Raw genomic sequence first — 20,870 nt, 5'->3', positions numbered from 1 at the left:
GTGGATAGAGTAGTGAAGAAGAATTAGGGTGTGTAAAACATTAGTTAAATTGCATTTGGAGTACTGGTGTACAGCACTGGTCGCTACACTCCTGGAAAGATGTTGAAGCATTAAAGAGAGTGCACAGGATGTTGTGTAGCGATAGTTATAACGAGAGTTTGGATAGTGTGGATTTATTCTCACTGCAATGTAGGATAAGGATTAACGTTGAAGAAATTTATAAAATTATGGAGGTTATAGATGGGGAACATTGAATCTTTTTCTTTTACCTAAGGCAGGTGATTCATGAACCAGAGGATACAGTTTTAAGATGAGAAATTTACATTAGAATGCTTTTCCTGGATTTAATTTCGGCACTATTGTTCCACAGACACTGGAGAACAATCTCTTACTTCTTAGTCTAAGTATATCATTGAGTGCTGGACTTCCTAATCAATAGATCTCAGACAGTCAGGATGCACAACTGCTTCCCTTCTCCCCGTCATCCTCAACACAGGTGTCCCCCCCAGGGCTGTGTGCTGAGCCCACTGCTGTACACTCTGCTCACGCATGACTGCACGGCCAAACACCCGAGTAATCACATTGTCAAGCTCAGCAATGACATGACAGTGGTGGGGCTCATCACCAACAACGATGAGACAGCTGTAATACAGAAAGAAGGTGGAAGAGCTCGAGTCCTGATGCCAGGCAAACAACCTCTTCCATAATGTCAACGAGACAGAGGAGATGGTTATCGACTTCAGGAGAACGTGCACCACTCACACCCCCCACCACTTTACATTGGCGGCACAGCAGTGAAATTGTGAGCAGTTTCAAACTCTTGGGAGTGCACATCACACGTAACCTCTCATGATCCCAGAACACATCCTGAACAGTCAAGGAAGCTCACCAATGCTGAGGAGGGTGAAGGCAGCTGGACTTGGCACATTCTACACTCACGTCATTTCACTGATGTGTAGTAGAGAGCTTCCTAACGAGCTGCCTCACTGCTCGGGACGGAAACTGCACTGCACTGCATCATACTGGAAGGCTCTACAGCAGGTAGCCGAAACTGCCCGACGCAGCACTGGCACCAGCTTACCAGTCATCAAGTAAATATATGTAGAAAGGTGCTGAGAAAGGGCCAAAAAACCACACACCCTGCTCATGGACCGTTCGTCCTGCTCCCGTCACACCCTGCTCATGGACCGTTTGTCCTGCTCCCATCACACCCTGCTCATGGACCGTTTGTCCTGCTCCCATCACACCCTGTTCATGGACTGTTCGTCCTGCTCCCGTCACACCCTGCTCATGGACCGTTTGTCCTGCTCCCGTCACACCCTGCTCATGGACTGTTCGTCCTGCTCCCGTCACACCCTGCTCATGGACTGTTCGTCCTGCTCCCATCACACCCTGCTCATGGACCGTTCGTCCTGCTCCCATCACACCCTGCTCATGGACCGTTTGTCCTGCTCCCGTCACACCCTGCTCATGGACTGTTCGTCCTGCTCCCGTCACACCCTGCTCATGGACTGTTCGTCCTGCTCCCATCACACCCTGCTCATGGACCGTTCGTCCTGCTCCCATCACACCCTGCTCATGGACCGTTTGTCCTGCTCCCATCACACCCTGCTCATGGACTGTTCGTCCTGCTCCCATCACACCCTGCTCATGGACTGTTCGTCCTGCTCCCATCACACCCTGCTCATGGACCGTTTGTCCTGCTCTCATCACACCCTGCTCATGGACCGTTTGTCCTGCTCCCATCACACCCTGCTCATGGACTGTTCGTCCTGCTCCCATCACACCCTGCTCATGGACCGTTTGTCCTGCTCCCATCACACCCTGCTCATGGACCGTTTGTCCTGCTCCCATCACACCCTGCTCATGGACTGTTCGTCCTGCTCCCATCACACCCTGCTCATGGACCGTTTGTCCTGCTCCCATCACACCCTGCTCATGGACCGTTTGTCCTGCTCCCATCACACCCTGCTCATGGACTGTTCGTCCTGCTCCCATCACACCCTGCTCATGGACCGTTTGTCCTGCTCCCATCACACCCTGCTCATGGACCGTTTGTCCTGCTCCCATCACACCCTGCTCATGGACCGTTTGTCCTGCTCCCATCACACCCTGCTCATGGACTGTTCATCCTGCTCCCATCACACCCTGCTCATGGACCGTTTGTCCTGCTCTCATCACACCCTGCTCATGGACCGTTCGTCCTGCTCCCATCACACCCTGCTCATGGACCGTTCGTCCTGCTCCCATCACACCCTGCTCATGGACCGTTCGTCCTGCTCCCATCACACCCTGCTCATGGACCGTTCGTCCTGCTCCCATCACACCCTGCTCATGGACCATTTGTCCTGCTCCCATCACACCCTGCTCATGGACTGTTCGTCCTGCTCCCATCACACCCTGCTCATGGACTGTTTGTCCTGCTCCCATCAGGGAGGAGGCTATGTAGCATCCACACCAGGACCACTAGACTCTTGCTTTCCCCAAGCAGTAAGGCTGATCAACACCTCCACCCATTAACTCCACCAGTGCTCCCTATTTCCACATATGGTTAGTCACCTTATGTAGAGCCTAGTGAACCTTTATGGACATGCTGTCAATCTATGTATATAAGCTATCTTATTATTTATATGTGTCTGTTTATTATTATTATTATTATTATTATTATTATTATTATTATTATTATTATTATTATTATTATTGTCTTATTTATCTTATTTTTCTTTGTGCTGAATCAGATCCGGAGTAACAATTATTTCATTTTCCCTACACTTGCGTAGTGGAAATGACATTAAACGATCTTGAATCCTTGAAATTTAATATAATCTAGAGGTTAAGATTTTACACACAGAGGGTGGTGGTTATCTGGCACAAACTATCAGAGCGGCTGGTGTTGGCAGATATAATTCTATTTAAATTGCATTTGGACAGGTAACTGGATAAGTCAGAGACGGATATGTACCTCATGCAAACCAAAACCATTCATGGAGATTGATCAGAGTTGGCATTCTATTTTTATTTTTTAAATTTAGAGATACAGTGCGGAACAGGCCTTTCCCGCTGCGCCACCCAGCAACCCACCGACTTAACCCTAGCCTAATCACAGGACAATTCATAGTTACCAATTAGCCTACTAACCGAGACGTCTTTGGACTGTGGGAGGAAACCGGAGCACCCGGAGGAAACTCACACGCACACCTGAACAATGTACAAACTTTCTTACGGGCAACGGCGGAATGAACTCTGAATCCGACGCGCTGAGCTGTGATAGCATTGTGCTAACCGCTTCACTACTGCGGCACGGATGAGGGGAGTTGAAAAGACACATTACTGTGCTATATGATTCTATCATTCTGGCATTGTGCCTGCAGATTACATGTGAATCTGGAGTCACCCAGAATTGAAGATGCTGGAATATGGAGCAAAGAGAAACAAACTGCTGGAGGAGCTCGGAAAGCCAAGCAGCATCTGTCGTAGGGAAAAGAATAGTCAATATTTTGGCTTGAGATCCTGAATTAGGACTGAATCTGTCTTTGTGTGTCCTATAGTCCTACTTGGTCCTCTCCCACCCAATCCCATTGCACTTTTGTAATTGCTGAACATAAAAAGTATTTTAAAAATGAACACTGTTCATGAAAAACTCTCAGGTAACAGAGCAGGGGCTGACACTTATTTATTTCCAATGTTTATTAGCAAGGATAGGGTAACAGCCTTTATATACCACAGTTTGCATCCAGTGTCCCTAGAAACACTCTGTGTACAACCACACAATCAGCACACTGTGATCTTTACATAGAATGTGATTTACAAGCATTATTTATACCGGGATTACGTGGTATAATTTTCTCTGTTTATACATCCTCCATATTGATTTTACTTTGTAGAGAATCTAGAAGCAACAAAAAGTAACAAGAACAAACCATAAAACATGCGACATCTACCAACGTAACAGAAATTTTGCAACACTTGTCGGAAATCAAGGACAAATGTGATTTATTTTCAGAAAGGAAGCAATGGGCTTGGTGTACAAGTACTGAAAGGTTGACAGCACATCTGCAATTCAGCCATCACCAAGTACTTCAGCACTTCACCCCACACCTGGAACAGTTACACAGAACAGCTTTTTTGTGGATTGTTCAATTTTTTTGGTCTTTTTTTAAAAAAGGTTTTTCTAAACAACGAACATTTCACATTCACATGCTGAATGTCAGACAAATAAAACTGTTCAAAATCTGCTGTAGAAAAGAAGTTATATTTACATGGTACAAAGGGAACACTTTATCTGCACCAGACAAACATTTTATTCATACTTAGACAACTAAGACACTCACCCATCAGGGAAAGTTCAAAGATATAGTGTTCACTGAAACAGACATCAAATAGCATTAATACAACTATATGGAATGAAAGAAACAGTGCCTTTTCTGCTGGTCTACATAGGCTCTATTTCAAGGTATTTAATTACAGTCCCTACAGTTTTCTTACTGACATCACTAATAATTCTTTCAAGATAGATTCTTGTCTTTAATGTAATAAAATTGAAAACTATTTTCAAAAATCAAAAAAAAAACAAGAGGATAGTAAACACACATTCCAGTTTCTTGTATCAGACCAGCATCTTTAAGTAAAGGTGAACAAAGTTATATTTAAATCAATCTCCATCTTCCTCCAACTTGCATTAAAACTTGGAATGTAACCATGCTTATATTTTATATTTTCATCGTTTGGTTTCTCATTTTGAAATAAAGGAATCCTTTGAAAGGTACTTTAGGAAGTATAATCTCATGTGTTTTACACCTAGAAATAAAGACAGCTGCCATTCACAATGGGTGTCATTACTGTGATTAGCCATTTATGACATAACACATGCTATGAAATTGCTGTCAATTTTCTCAATATTTTATAAAGGATTGAAAACTTTTAGCAAGCAAAATAAATCCCAGGGAATATATTATGGAGTCAGGTGTAAAAAGTACCAGTAATAAAATGTTACCCATGACACAATGTCATTTTCATTATCTCTTACAGATATAACAAAGGCTGCTGAGGAATGTTAAAGCCAGGCGGTGACAAGTTGGAGAATATTATCTGCTTTTTACTGCTGCAGTATTTAGTTTTACTTTGACATAAAGCCCGTGTAAGCAAGCAAAAGGAATGACCACTTTTGAGGAAAATTTGGTGCTGTACAATATTTGCCAGTAACTGGTTAATTGATGATCCACTTTTTTTTTTACAGTGAGCGTTATGTGTAATATCAGCACAACCTTAATGTAAATGCTGCATGTAACTGTATTAGAGTGCAATGTAAGAAAACATTTACAATGTGCTTTTACTCATGTTTAGTTGCAAACTCCCTTCATTTTTTTGTTTAATTGTTGCATCCAAAATTTGTAGAGTCCATGTTGCATAGAGGGCCTCCAATCACACTTAGTAAATCTCATTTTAATATATAGATAGATATATATTTATATCTATATGCATTTATATGTAGAACAGACTATACAGACTTTGGAAGCATATTTTAAACTTCTTAATGCACAATTAGCCTTCAAGATTGACTCTTTACTCTCCACCCCTACACACTCAATATATTTACATAATTGAAAATATGTATATGAAATGCAGCAATAATGGAATTCAATTAAACGTTAAACATTTTAAAATCTGTACAACTAGTTGAATTGTGCCAAGTCTACAACCAGTAAGGAACCAACAGCAAATCAGGGTTAAAAATAATCGAGTAAAAGAATATTGTGAAAACGGTGTTGCTAACTGTTTAGGATTAAAGATCTTTCTGCATCTTCCAGGCCAGATCTGGCCTTGTCGTGGCAGGCTTACACTCTATATGAATGTCTCAGAAATATAAGGCCAGGCACTTAATCACTCTTCTCAAAACACCCCATGCTTTTATAAGTTTAGCAAAGTTAGCAGATTTACCATTAAAATGTTGAAATAAAGGCTTAAAATCTTGATGAAAAAAAGTTAGGAGGATTTCACAAACTACGTAGAAAATATCAAAATTAAGAATGTTGTGTGATTACCTCAAAGTTCCCATTAAGCAATTATACTGAAAACTTAAGTTAAAACCATCCAGTCTTCTTTTTAATCATATACCAGTTCCTATTTAATTTTTTTTGCTTGTGATTCATATCTACAGTCCTTCACCTGAGTATGTCAGAGAATTACAGTAATCCACTAAAAGACCAGTGTTCAGCACTTCAAGACCACATTCAACCCCAACAGAACGAGGCTTTGAAATTTCAGGATATGTCCTATGTATAAACTCTGAATCATACAGCCATTACCTTGCTCCGTCAACAACCATATTATCGAAAGGTAACAAAAACCTGAATACTTCAATTTCAGAGATAATTTTTGGAACAATAGAAATTTTATTACACTATCAAAAATACTGCAAGTTTGAGACTGGATATCAGGACAACAGTGATATTGTCAGTGTAAAAGGGAGTTTTTGCACAGTAGGTGGCATGGTTATATTAATTTTCTGTGCCTGTTGAGGCTGATCTTCACAATCCTCCCCTTTATACATAGATCTGTTCCAGTACTTCCTTTGCCTGGAATGGATTCTATACATCAATACCTGCTCACTCTATGCGTTGGTTCTTTCAGCATTTTCTTGTCTGTATATTTTTGCATTTTAAAGGTGTTATGTATTTTGTAACCTGGTCTCTTACTTGTAAGTGCTGTCACTTTGAACCATCTAAGACAGGACTAAACTTGACTTTGGGGAGTCATGATGGTCACAGCATAAATAAACTGGGACACAATCTCTTTGCCCTTTTAGGACTTCCAAAGTGCACAACAATTCAGGTCAAAGGGCTGTACTTCAGCAATCCATTTGGTGAGCAGGTCAGTTTTGCACGTTAAACCCAGATGTCGTTCCTCGTTGACTCTCGGTTGAGCTGACGAGCAGCTTGTGCCAGTTAACAACTCTCTTCCTCAGATCCACTTTGTCAAGCCAGATATATGCCTCACCAATCAGTGTCTTCCTCATGAACTTCCCACCATTAGAGACAAGTAAAATCTAAAATAGAGAAAGCAAATGTAAAACCCTATCATAACAGAGGAGACCAAGCACAGTTTAAAAGCAGAATAAGGTAAGAAAAATCAGCAGAGAGCCATGTAACCCCTCAAATATGCTTCAGTATTTGATAAGACTATTGCTGATCCGATCATTGGTCCTGACCTCACCTTGTTTCTCGTTGGCTGCCAGTGACCAGTGGTGTTCCTCAAGGGTCTGTGTTGGGACTGATTCTTTTAACATTATATGTCAATGATTTGGATGATGGAATTGATGGCTTTGTTGAAAAGTTTGCAGATGATACCAGGATAGGTGGTGGAGTGGGTAGTTTTGAGGAAGTAGTGAGGCTACGGAAGGACTAAGACAGATTAGGAGAATGGGCAAAGAAGTAGCAGATGGAAAACAGTGTTGGGAAGCGTATGGTCATGCTCTTTGGTAGAAGGAATGACTATTTTGCATAAATGGAGAGAAAATACAAAAATCTGTGGCGCAAAAGGATTTAGGAGTCCTTGTGCTAGGTTCCCTAAAATTCAGTTTGCAGGTTGAGTCTGCTGCGAGGAAGGCAAATGCAATGCTAGCATTCATTTCAAGAATATAAAAGCAAGGATGTAATGTCGAGACTTTATAAAGCACTGTGAGGCCTCACTTGGAGTATTGTGAGCAGGTTTGGACCCCTTTATCATAGAAAGGATGTGCTCAAACTGGAGAGGCTTCAAAGGAGGTTCATGAAAATGATTCCAGAATTGAATGGGTTGTCAAATGAAGAGTGTTTGATGTCTCTGGGCCTGTATTCACTGGGATTCAGAAGAATGGCGGGGGGAGGGGGTGACCTAATTGAAACCTATCAAATAGTGAAAGGCCTAGGTAGAGTGGATGTGGAGAGGATGTTTCCTATGGTGAAAGAGTCTAAAACCAGAGGACACAGCCTCAAAATAGAGGGGCATCATTTTAGAATGGAGATGAGGAGGAATTTCTTTGGCCTGAGAGTGGTAAATCTGTGGAACTTCAGGCAAGTGTGAAACGTTTCACTTTCATTATCATTAATATATGCTGCGTTATATGACATGGGCAATCATGACCCCAGCCATTATCAGTACTCTTCAGGGATTGTCAATGGTCACACAAACAGGACTTGTGATATGACCATCCACCACCTGCTCCCATGTCACCCTGATATTGAGAGGGAGGGGTTGCTAAGCAGGTGCTACATCTTGCTCAAGGGTGACTTGCAGGCTATCAGAGGGAAGGAGCACCTCATAGCTCCTTTGGTAGAGACATACAGTATCTCCACCCCACGGTCAAATTAGGAGGGCTGTATACAGTAAATGGCAGTATTTACATACAGAGGGTTCTACCAGAAGCTCATCACTCCCTGAAATTGGTAACACTTAGGGAGGTAAAGAAAGCGTTTGGCAAGATTGCCTTCTTGGTTAGAACATAGAATATCAAGTCAAGTCGCTTTTATTGTCATTTCAACCATAACTGCTGGTACAGTACACAGTAAAAAACGAGACAACGTTCCTCCAGGACCATGGTGCTACATGAAACAACACAAAACTACATTAGACTTCAGACCTACACAGGACTACATAAAGTGCACAAAACAGTGCAAGAGAGTACAGTAATTAATAAACAAGACAATAGGCACAGTAAAGGGCAAATTATAATAAAAATGATGTAAATGTAAACAATGTTTTAGCAGGAGTTAAAGAAATGAACAAAAATTGCAAAGGGAGTGGAGTGGTGTGTGTGTGCGTGCATGTGCGCGCATGTGTAGGTTGGTTAGGAAAAGTCAGGGAGCTGTTTATCAAATGTATAAATTTTTGATTAGGGTGCATTTGGATTACTGTGCACAGTTCTGGGATATTTTTGGCTAATAATTTTTTCAAACCCATTCTTTTACCTTCTCCCCATAATTTGAACACTTTGCCTTTAAATCGACAAATAGCTACCGGTAGTTCTACTTGCTTGCACTTGATCCATATCCCTCTGAACCTTTTCTTTACATGAACTTGTCCAAGTATCTTTTATCGTTGTAATTATACCTTCTCCTCATTTGTCAGCTTGTTCGATATACCACCCAAACTTGCTTTTCGGGTCTCCTCTAATCTTTCCCCTCTCCCCTTAACCCCTTGTCGGTAGCTTTAGACTCTCCTGGCCTGGGAGAAAGAGGGTGACCAATCATCTTATTTAAGCCATCTGAGAATTTATCTATAATTCACATCCTCCTGTCAATAACTCTTAAACAGTTAGGATCTCACCCCTGATGCCCATGCTGATTCACAGGTGGCAAACCTGAAAATGCTAGCCTTACCTCTACTCATTGCTTCCTGTTTGTTAGCCAACCTGCCCTGTCCATGGCTGTATGTTACCCCCATTGCCATGAGTTCATATCTTATGTGAGGGACTTTGCTGAGTGCTTTCTGGAAATGCAACTACAAACGTTTGTACAATAAATCTATCAGTTCCGGTCTATCCACTCTGGTCTGGAATGAGTGTGAAGATTGGGTGAAAGAATCAGAATCCCATTTAATATCACTGGCACATGTCATGAAAAGACTGACATCATTTACCAGTCCATGGACTGCTATGGTTGCCTGGATGTTACATCCTCTTACCCTGCCTCCTGTAAAACCGTTTTTCCTTTTTCTTAGATCTTTCATCTCCATCACATTTGCTCTGATGTTGAAGCCTTTCACTCCGGAGAACCCGAAATGTACCTCTTTATACTGAACATGGCCTTCCTTCAACCACATTTCCTCTATTTCCTGCATCTTTTAATTAACTGTGATTATACTGGCCACTGGATTAAACCTCATCCAGTGATTTGTTTCATATACCCATAAAACTCTGTATGAACAAGCTGTCCCACACATCTCCTTTAAGTATTTCCCCTCTCAGTTTAAGTCTATGCCCTCTAATTCTAGACTGCTATACCCTAGGAAGAGAAAAAAAAGTGATCCTCCACCTTACCCATGTCCTCATGAATATTAGATACTTCTGTGAGGTCACCTCTTAGCCTTCTGATCTCAGGGAGAAGTACCTCAGCATATCTAGCCTTCCAGTCCTGCTACTATCCTTCTGAGTCCTTTCAGCAACTTTTTCATCTTAATAACATCATTCCCAACCAATTCTGAATCCTTTAATGACATCATCCCTATAGCCCAGCGAACTGAACTGCATATCATACTCCAAGTATGGCCTCACTTTACTCTATACTGTTGTAACATTACATCCCATCTCTTGGCACATACAAGGGAAAATCTGCAGATGCTGGAAATCCCAACAACACACACAAAATGCTGGAGGAACTCAGCAGGCCAGGCAGCATCAATGGAAAAAAGTACAGTCGATGTTTCGGACTGAGACCCTTTGTTAGGAAGGGTCTTACTATCTTGTACAACTCTATGAAATCACCTCTGATCTTCATTCCATCCAAAGAGAAAAGTCCAAGGTCGCTCAATATATCTTAATTAGACATGGTCTCTAATCTAGTCAGTAAGTCTAGTACACAGTGCCCTGACTAGTGAAGGCAAGTATAGCAAATGCTATCTTCACCACCTTGTCTGCTTGTGCGCCCTCTTTCATGGAACTATGCACTTGAACACCAGGTATCTCCACTCTGTAGCACTCTCCAGAGCCCTGCCATTTGTTGTGCATGTTCTTCCCTGGTTTAACTTCACAAAATGCAACCCTTTGCACTTAAATTCCATCTGCCAAATTTTACTCCATGATGTTGCACCAACCCTTTAACCTACTCCAAGATCAATCTAACTCAGAGGTCCCTAACCCTTTTTTAAATGCCATGGACCCCTGCCATTAACTTGGGGGTCCAGTTCCCCTGGTTGGGAACCCCTGATCTAACCCTTCCCTTCCACATAGTCCTTCATTTTCCTTTCATGCATGTGCATATATAAGAGTCTCTTAAATGTCCATAATATATGAGCACCTAGCACTCTCTGTGTAAAAGAACTACCTCTGACATTCCCCCTGTACTTTCTTCCTTTTCAAATCTTTTTATTATTATTATTATTATTCAAAAATAGCACAAGTACATCGAAGTAACAACACTTACAATCCCTCAAAAAAGAAGAAATTATCTTAAGGATTGAAAATTTCTGTGAATAAAAAAACCCCTACTAAGCAAGAAAAGTGAGGGAAAAAAAAGAAACCCATTGGAGGTACAGCCCCGGAGCCATGCGTCATACAAAAAGCTTCTAAAAATAAACATCAAACTGCCAACAAGAAAAAAAGATATATTTTAAAAAATTTACATTTAGATCGTGGAGGAAATCTATCAGTTAACTGAAATGATAATAATGAGCAAATATAGCCCCATCTCTTCTCAAAATCAAATAAACGTTCGAAGGTTCGACTTCTAATTTTCTCCAAGCTAAGACACAGCATCACTTGAGAGAACCATTGTGACAAAGTAGGAGCTGATATATCTTTCCATTTCAACAAGATGGCCCTCCTAGCTATCAATGTAACAAACGCAATAACATGTTGGTCAGACACAGAAATACCATGGATATTTTGAGGAATTATTCCAAAAAGCACAGTCAATTTATGAGGTTGTAAATTGATTCTGAGTGCTTTAGAAATTGTTGAAAAGACTGATTTCCAAAACTGTTTTAATATAGAACATGACCAGAACATATGTGTCAGTGTAGCTATCTCAGTTTTACATCTATCACAATACTTGTCAACATTTGGAAATAATTTAGAAAGTCTCTCCTTCGTCAAATGGTAATGACTGTACTTTCTTCCAAACAACTTGAAGTTATGCCCCTTCACATTAGGCATTTAAGCCCTGAGAAAAGGTCCCTAGCTCTCCACTCTATCTGTGTCTCTTATTATCTTGTACACCTCTATGAAGTCACCTCTCTTCATTCTCTCCAAAGGGGAAAGTCCAAGGTAACTCAATGTATCCTAATTAGACATGTTCTCTAATCCAGTCAGCATCTTGGTAAAACTCCTCTGCACCCACTCTAAAGCTCCCATATCCCTCCTATAGTGAGGTGACCAGATCTGAACACAATGCTCCAGGTGTGGTCTAACCAGAGATTGAAAGAGCTGCAAAATTACCTCATTGTTCTTGAACCCAATCCCATGACCAATGAAGGCTGGCACACATACACCTTCATAACCATCCTATCAACTTGCACTGCAACTTTGAGAGATCTATGGCTGTGAACCCCAAGATCTCTCTGTTCCTTCACACTGTTAAGAATCTTACCATTTCCCCCTGTACTCTGCCTTCAAAGTGAACTACTTCACACTTTTCTGGATTGAACTCCACCTGCCATTTCTCAGCCCAGTGCTGCATCGTTCCAATTATTCTCTGTAACCCACAGCAAACTTCTGCTTTATCCACAGCTCCACCAACCTTCGTGTCATCTGCAAACTTACTAAACCACCATTCCACTTCCTCATAGGTGGATAAATTAACTTGTCCAAATCAGAAGCATTCTCAGTCATTGAGGGGAGTAAAGGAGGAGATTGCAGAGCCACCCCAAATATCTGGTGTTGCTCAAGGACTGGATATCTGAAAATGTTCATGTTCAAAAAATGATGAAAGGCTAATCAGTGGTAGGGAAAGTTCTATGGATATTAAAAGGAGACAAAATTAGAAGTAATTTCAATGTATGAACTGAGTAGAGGAAGTTAGTATGAATATATTGATTGAAGAAAAATTATGCCCTATTAGTTCAGCAGTGTTTTTTCAATAAAGAAATAGAGAGAGTTGATTAGAGAAATACTATCAATATATGTATGGATTTCCAAAATACATTTGATGGAGTGCTAATGAGAGAAGTGTTGAAGTTTTACAAGATTTCAGAGAGGCTGAATTTAGAATATTGTGAACAATTCTGAACACCTATCAATAAAGTATATCAATAAGCTTGAAAGAATGCAGAAAAAAGTTGTATGGATGTTGTTGGGGTTTGAGGACCTGAGTTACAGGGAAAGGTTAAATAGATTAGAACTTCATAAACACAAGAGATTGTACTAATGCTAGAAATTCAGCACAGGAAAATGAGGGGAGATGTTTTGGAGGTATACAAAATTATGAGGAGTATATTTAGGAGGAATGCATATAGGTGTTTTCCCCCCATGGGTGAGACCAGAACTAGAATTTGTAAGTATAGGGTGAACGATGAAATATTCAAGGGAAATCTGAATCATTATTCACATTTTTCATTCTCTCCTGATTCTTTGTGTTATATTTATTTCCCTTTTGATTTAGATCATTAGGAACCCAGTGTTTCTCATGTAAAAATGTACTATGAACTTTAAAAATAATTGTCAAGCAGAAGAGAATTACCCGGCGAAATCCATTAATGTACAAAACACTCAAATTCTGTGTTGGTGCATAATATTACCTGAAGTGAGTGTCCAGCCGGACTAAGACTAAAACGAAACGTTTCATTGAATGAAGGCTCCCGGTCATGCCTGCAGACACGAGTTTTCTTCTTAAATACTCGCTTTTGCGTTGAAATGTTTATGACATATAATTTCACGTACAGGTCTGTGAAAAGATACAGAACAAAGGTTGAGGATTCCTTTCCAATACTAATGATATCGAGCTGACATCAGACCTGCACTAAATGAACACTTGCACTTTTCATCAGGTAAAATTAACTCAAGTCTTTAGATAGAGGAGACACAGGATCAGAAGATGTAGAATCTTGTGGGTAGAATTAAGAAACTATGAGGGGACAAAGACTCTGATGGCAGTTATATACAAGATTCTGAACAGTGGCCAGGATGTGGGGTACAAATTACAACGTGAGATAGAAAAGGCATGTAAAAAAAGGCAAAGTTATGATAGCCATGGGGTATTTTAATGTACAGGTAGGTTGGGAACATTAGGTTGGTGCTGGATCCTCAGAAAAAGAATTTATAGGATGCCCTTTTAGAGCAGCTTGTAGTTGAGTCCATTAGCAAAAAAGCAATTCTGGATTGGTTGTTGTGGAACAGACCAGATTTGATAAAGGAGCTTAAGGCAAAGGAACCCTGAGACAGTGATCATAATATGATAGAATTCATCCTGCAGTTTGAGAAGGAGAAGTCTATATTAGATGGAGTGAAGGCGATTACAGAAGCATGAGAGAGGAGCTGGCCAAAGCTGATTGGTAGAGGATACTAGCAGGAATGATACTAGAACAGCAATGGCTGGAGTTTCTGGGACCAATTCTGAAGGCGTGGAATAGATACATTCTGAAGAAGAATACATATTCTAAAGGGATTGTGAGATAACAGTGGCTGACAAAGGAATTCAAAGACATAAAAGCAAAAGTGAAAGCATGCAATACAACAAAATTAGTGGGAAGTTAGAGTATTGGGAAGCTGTTAAAAGCCAATAGAAGGCAACTAAACAAGGAATAAGAAGAGAAAAGATGAAATACGAAAACAAGTTAGCCAATAATATACAAGAGTTTAGCAAAATTATTTTAGATATATAAAGATTAAGGGAGGCAAGAGAGGATATTGGACCACTTGAGAGGTAATAATGGGGGACAAAGAGATAGCAGGTGAACTCTTTAAATATTTTGCATCAGTCTTCACTGTAGAAAACACCAGCAGTATGCCAGAAATTCAAGAGCGTCAGTGGGCAAGAACTGAGTACAGTTCCTTTTATTAAGGGGAAGGTGCTTAGGATGCTGAAAGGTCTGAAGATAGATAAGTCACGTGGATCAGATGGACTACAGCCCAGTATCTGGAAGAGGTAGCTGAAGAAATTGTGGAGGCATTAGTAATGATCTTTCAAGAAAATCTAGATTCTGTAATGGTTCCAAAGGATTGGTAAATTGCAAAAGTCCCTCCACTAATTAAGAATGTAGAGATACAGAAGAGAGAAAATCATAGAAGACAGATGGAGGGGTAGGTGGTGTTGAAAGAGCAGGTAGTCTGTAGAAGGACTTGGATTAGGTGAATGGGCAAAGAAGTGGCAGATAGAATACAGCTTCAGGAAGTATATGGTCATGCATTTTGGTAGAAGAAATGAAAGGGTTGACAATTTTCTAAGTGGAGAGAAAATACAAAATTCAGAGGTAATGGGACTTGAGTCGTTGTGCTGGATTCCCTAAAGGTTAATTTGCAGTTTGAGTCTGTGGGGAGGAAGGCAAATGTGATGTTAGCATTCATTTCAAGAGGAGTAGAATATAAAAGCAAGGATGTAATGTTGAGACTTTATAAAACACTGGTGAAGCATCACTTGGAGTATTATGAACAGTTTTGGGCCCCTTATCTTAGGAAGGATGTAGTGAAACTGGAGAGGATTCAAAGGAAGTTCACAAAAATGATTTCAGGATTAAATAACTTATCATATGAAGAACGTTTGATGGCTCTGGGCCTGTATTTACTGGAATTTAGAAGTACGAGGTGAATGTGCTGGCATTGGAGAGTAGAAGAGGTTTTTGAAAATGATTCTGTGAATGAAAGGGCTAACATATGAAGAATATTTCATGACTCTAGGCCTGTAGTTATTGGAGTTCTGTACTCACTGGAGTTTAGAAGAATCAGGGGAGATCTCATTGAAACTTATCGAATATTGAAAGGCCAAATTAGAGTGGACGTGGAAAGGATGTTTCCTAGAGTGGGGGGAGTTTGGGACCAGAGGATACAGCCTCATAATAGAAGGATGTCCTGTTAGAACAGAGATAAGATGGAACATCTTTAGCCAGAGGGAAGTGAATCTGTGGAATTCATTTCTACAGATGGCTGTGAAGGCCAGATAATTGGGTATATGTACAACAGAGGTTAATATGTTCAAGTCTAATAAGCGTGTCAAAGGTTACAAGGAGAAGCTAGGAGAAAGTGGTTGAGGGGGAATATAAATCAGCCATGATGGAGTGGCAGAGTAAACTTGATGGGCTGAGTGGCCTAATTCCAATCCAATGTCTTGTGGTTTTATAGTGTCATCAACCCATTTTTTAGCTGGTCCAGATCCCACTGCAAGCTTTGATAGTTTTCCTTGCTGTCCATACACCCCAATCTTGATGTCCACTGCAAATTTGCTGATCCAGTTTACCACATTATTATCCAGACCATTGATGTGGATGATCAAATAAAAATGGACCCAGCACCGATTCCTGCAGTACACCACTAGTTACAGGCCACCATTCAGAGAGGCAACCATCTACTACCACTCTCCAGCTTCTCCCAAGAAGCCAATGTCTAATCTAACTTACTATCTCATCTTGACCTGTATGACTTGACTTGATTTGAGTGCAAGTGTTTGAACCTTCTTGATCAACCTTTGTTAAAGGCCTTGCTAAAGTCTGTGTAGACACCATCTATTCTGTTCCTTCAAGAATTTTCCTGGTTATCTACTCAAAAAACTCTACAAGATTGGTTTGACATGACCTACCACGCAAAAAGCCATGTTGACTACCCATAAGCAAGGGAAGCATAGTGGGGTTAGCAGTATTAGGGGCAGCGTGGTAGCGTGGTGGATAGCACAGCGCTTTGCAGTGTCAGACATCTGGGTTCAATTCCCGCCGCTGCTTGTAAAGAGTTTGTAGGTTCTCCCCGAGACTGTGTGGGTTTCCTCCCACAGTCCAAAAATGTGCTGGTTGGTAGATTAATTGGTCATTGTAAATTATCCTGTGATTAGGTTAGGATTAAATTGTAAGCTAATTACAATTAGGGCAGCATGGCTCATAGGGCCTGAAGGGCCTACTCGGCACTGAATTTCAAATAAAAATAATTAGTGACTCTCTATCCAAATATTTATATATCTGCTTCCTCAGAATACCTTTCAATAATTTACCCACCACTACCAATATCAGACTAACTGCTCTATAATTTTCTGGCTTAGAGTCTTTCTAGAACAAGACGGCATTATCAATCTATTGTCCAGTCCTCTGGCACCTGTGGCTAAGTATATTTTAAGCACCTCTGCCGGGGCCACAACAATTTCTAAGGAAACTCTGATAAGGTTCCAGGGACATCCTGTCAGGCCTTGGGGATTTATCCACCCTAATTTACCTCAAGACAAAAAGCACCTCTTCTTCTCTAACCTGTATATGGTGCATGACCTCACTGATGTTTTGTCTCAGTTCTGTAGATTCTCTGGCCATTTCCCAATTAAATACAGACGCAAAAAATCAATTTGAGATCTTCTCCCATCTATTTCAGCTCTATACATAGAAGAAACCCCCAATCCCCGAACTTCAAGAGAACCAATTTTGTCCTTTGCTATCCTTTTGCTCTTAATATGTCTGTAGAAGCCCTTGGGATTCTCCTTCTTGTCTGGTAGAGAAACCTTGTTTCTTCTTTTAGCCCTTCTGATTTCCTTCTTAAATCTTCTCTTACATTTCTTAGACCACATTAGTTGCTGCCTGTACCTGCTGTGCACGTCCTTTTATTTAAGCAGCACCTCAATATCGCTTGGTAACCAAGGTTCCCTAAACCTTTTGGCCTTGCCTGTTAGTCTAACAGAGAAATTCTGTACTCTGAAAATTTTACTTGAAACATCGAATCTCCTATCATTAACATTTTGTAGATGGAGCAATCTGAGAGAGCCAAGTTCACCAACATCTCCCACATATTGTAAGCGGAGCACATCACTACCTTGGGATCCATTCTCACTGCTGTAACTAGGCACTTATAAAGAAAAAAAAAACCAAAGTTGACAGAAACCTGAACCTAACTTCTGCCTCTTGTCACCAAAGCCTCAGTTCTGCACTGTAACTCTGTCGCTCTCTCACAAGGCTTGCTCCGCTTAAGCATTTACCTGGTAAATGATCAGGTGACTTAAACTTATAGGTAATGTTTCTGCATTGAAGAATCTCCACTAACAGCTGCTCTCCGTCTGTTTTCATCTCCTTCTTCAGAGCAATTTTAATCTCTCCCATTACTTGAGTTTTACCTGTGATCAAGAAGAACACATATTTCAATAAAAGTTATTTTAATAAAATTTTTTCAGCATTCATTTTAATTCACAAATAAGATGAGGATATTCTGTGAGATATTTATTCTGTTTCCAAGATATTGGATAAGCTTAAAAACAAAATATGTTGGAATCACTTAGCAAGTTAAGGTGACATCTGTGGAAAGAGGAACAGTTAAGACTCTTGGTCTTCCACCACCTAAAATTTTATCTCTCTTTACCTTTGCACAGAGATTGTCAGACTTATTGTGTTCTAGTATTTTCAGTTTCTATTTCCGACTTACAGCATGTGTGTGTGTTTTCATTTACTGCTGGATGGGACACTGCATTACTGGAGTACCATTTTCATGCATGTGCAAAAAGAGATAAAATTACACAGTTATATTTCAGTATTTTCATTAGCCATGTTAGGGTGGGATACTAAAAGATCTAGGGGCACCATTTTATCCGTTAACTTCAGCAAGCTAATATATAATGGCAAACCCACCTCACCCACTTAACTGAGAGCGTTCTGAAAGAGGGGTAAGAGAAGGGCAAAAATCATCTGTAACTTAGAGAAAAAGAAAACATGGGCTATGTCAATACAGTTTACTTCTTCTTTAAATATTTGCCCCATAGATATTCATGTGACAGGCAAGGTCCCAGAGGCCTGGAAAATAGCCAACATTTTTCCTTTGTTAAAGAAAGCCAGTTGAGACAAACAAGTGAACTACAGGCTGGTAGCAACATCAGTGATAGAAGAATTCTTGGAGATGATCCACAGGGACATGAACTATTCATATCTGGAAAAGTATAGACCTTTTTTTTAAAAACTTTTTTTATTGTTTTCAAATAGTTACAGAATAAAAGTGTATAAGAAAAAAAATGTTACCCAGCCCCCCTCCCCTTAACCCCTCCCCCCGACCTTTTAATGGATAGCTAGCAAACTTCTGTGCAAGGGAGGTCTTGTCTGATTTGCATAAGAATGATTTGGAAGAATATGTAGATGAGTTGATTAGCATATCAGCAGACAACATGAAAATTTGCAGAGCTGTGGAGGACGGTTGTCAAAGGATATAATTAGTTGCAAATGGCAGATAGAGTTTAATCCAGACTAATGTGAGGTATTGCAAATTGGGAGATCACATTTAAGAGGAAAATATACAGTAAATGGCAGGGTCCTTAGAAACAAGTCTTGAATGCAAGTCTATAGTTCCCTGACATGTTTTTCAATGCACCATAGAAAGCATCTTATCTGGATGCATCATGGCTTAGTATGGCCAGTGGTCTGTCCATGACTGCAAGAAGCTACAGAGAGTCGTGGACACAGTTGGGCATATCACAAAAACCAGACTCCCTTCATGGACTCTACCTACAGCTTTTGCCGCTTCAATAAAACAGCCAACAAAATCAAAGACCTCACCCAGCTTGACATTTTATCTCTCCTTTCCAATCAGGCAGAAGATTCAAAAGCCTGAAAAAACGTACCACCAGACTTAAGAGCAGCTTCTACCTGCTGTTATAAGACTATTGAATGATTCCACAGTATATCAAGATACACTCCTTACGTCACAATCTACCTCATTAGGATATTGCACCATATTGTCTATCTGCATTGAACTTCCTCTGGGGACGCTGCATTCTATTATTGCTTTACCTTGTACTATCTTACACAAGGAATAGAGTGGTGAAGAAATCATCTTGCCTTCATTGCACAGGGTATGGAATATAAAAGTCAGGAAGTAATTTTGCAACTGGGTAAGACTTTTGTTTAACTGCATTGGAAATATTGTCCGCAGTTCCTGTCACTCCGTTGTAGAAAGGTGTAAAGGTTTTGTGCAGGGTGCAGAAGAGGTTTACCAGGATGTTCCCTGGATTGGAGAGTATTGCCTAAAAAGGAGAGGTTGGACAAACTCAGATCATTTTCTCTGAACCATCAGCGGCTGTAGGAGGCCTAACATGACATTATGAACATTATGAGATGCAGAGGCGTATAGTCAAGCCATTTTTTCTCAGCATGGAAATGTCGACTACTAAAGGGTGGATGAAGCTGTTTCCCATCCTAACAGAAATGCGAGAAAATCTGTATATGCTGGAAATCCAGAGCAACACAGAACAAAATGCTGGAGGAACTCGGCAGGTCAGGCATCATCTATCGAAATGAGTAAAAGATCCTGATGAAGGGTCTCGTCCCAAAACGCTGCCTGTTCATTCTTTTCCATTGATGATCCCTGACCTGCTGAGTTCCTTCAGCATTTTGTGTGTGCTCCCACCCTAACAGTCCTTTTCCTAATGCTACAGTACCTCCTGTCTGATGGTGGTGGTGGGGGGGGGGGGGGGGTCAAAGAGATCAAACCTGATTAGAATGTCAAACATGATCAAAGTGAGATTTGTTCTGAAAATTATTACCTTGGGTGTTTGTCTGTCCAAAAAGTCACACCTAAAAAGGCTGTGGTAGAAGAACGATAAGGTAAAAGATGGTTTTGGTGTCTTCAGAAATGTTTAGAACATTGACATGTACTATCTTAGAGTTGTAGAGTAATACAGTATGAACACAGGTCCATGTTGACTACAGCATATTTTCTGCTAGTCCTGCATTTGGTCCATAACCCTCCCATGATCTGGAGCTCCCTGGCCCGTTCTTGTTACCCATTCCAAACAATGGAACACAATTAGACTCCCTCGAGTCTTGGTTAATGACCACTCTAGAGCAAATATCTCTACTAGGGACTCTGCAATTTCTTCTCTGGCCTCCCACAAGGGTTGCACTTGATCAGGCTCTGGGAAGTTGCCTACCCAAAGGGATTCAAGGCTGTAAGTACCTTCTATGATAGTCATACGATCCAAGACTTCACGCCTTATTACCCTCATTTCTGTGGCATCCGGAATATTCCCCTTCGTAAACACAGAAGAGAAATAGACGCTAAACATCTCAGCCATTTCTTGTGG

The 20,870-nt window shown here is 40.7% G+C and overlaps 1 protein-coding gene across 2 annotated transcripts in view; it reads right to left on the bottom strand.

The window, feature by feature from the left end:
• Window positions 1–3,976: 3,976 nt before the first annotated feature.
• The window catches only part of pcloa (piccolo presynaptic cytomatrix protein a), a 437,698-nt gene continuing 420,804 nt past the window's right edge, over window positions 3,977–20,870 (bottom strand). For both annotated transcript variants that reach the window (XM_073066476.1, XM_073066477.1), the window contains 3 exons: window positions 17,787–17,921; window positions 13,429–13,574; window positions 3,977–7,045 (listed from right to left, as the gene is read on the bottom strand). In XM_073066476.1, coding sequence (XP_072922577.1) covers window positions 6,872–7,045; window positions 13,429–13,574; window positions 17,787–17,921 — 455 coding nt within the window. In that variant the 3' untranslated portion in view covers window positions 3,977–6,871. The remainder of the gene's footprint in view (window positions 7,046–13,428; window positions 13,575–17,786; window positions 17,922–20,870) is intronic.

Source organism: Hemitrygon akajei, chromosome 14, assembly GCF_048418815.1.
Source record: "Hemitrygon akajei chromosome 14, sHemAka1.3, whole genome shotgun sequence".
In the NCBI taxonomy this organism is placed as follows: Eukaryota; Metazoa; Chordata; class Chondrichthyes; order Myliobatiformes; family Dasyatidae; genus Hemitrygon; species Hemitrygon akajei.
This window is presented reverse-complemented; position numbering and strand designations above follow the sequence as displayed.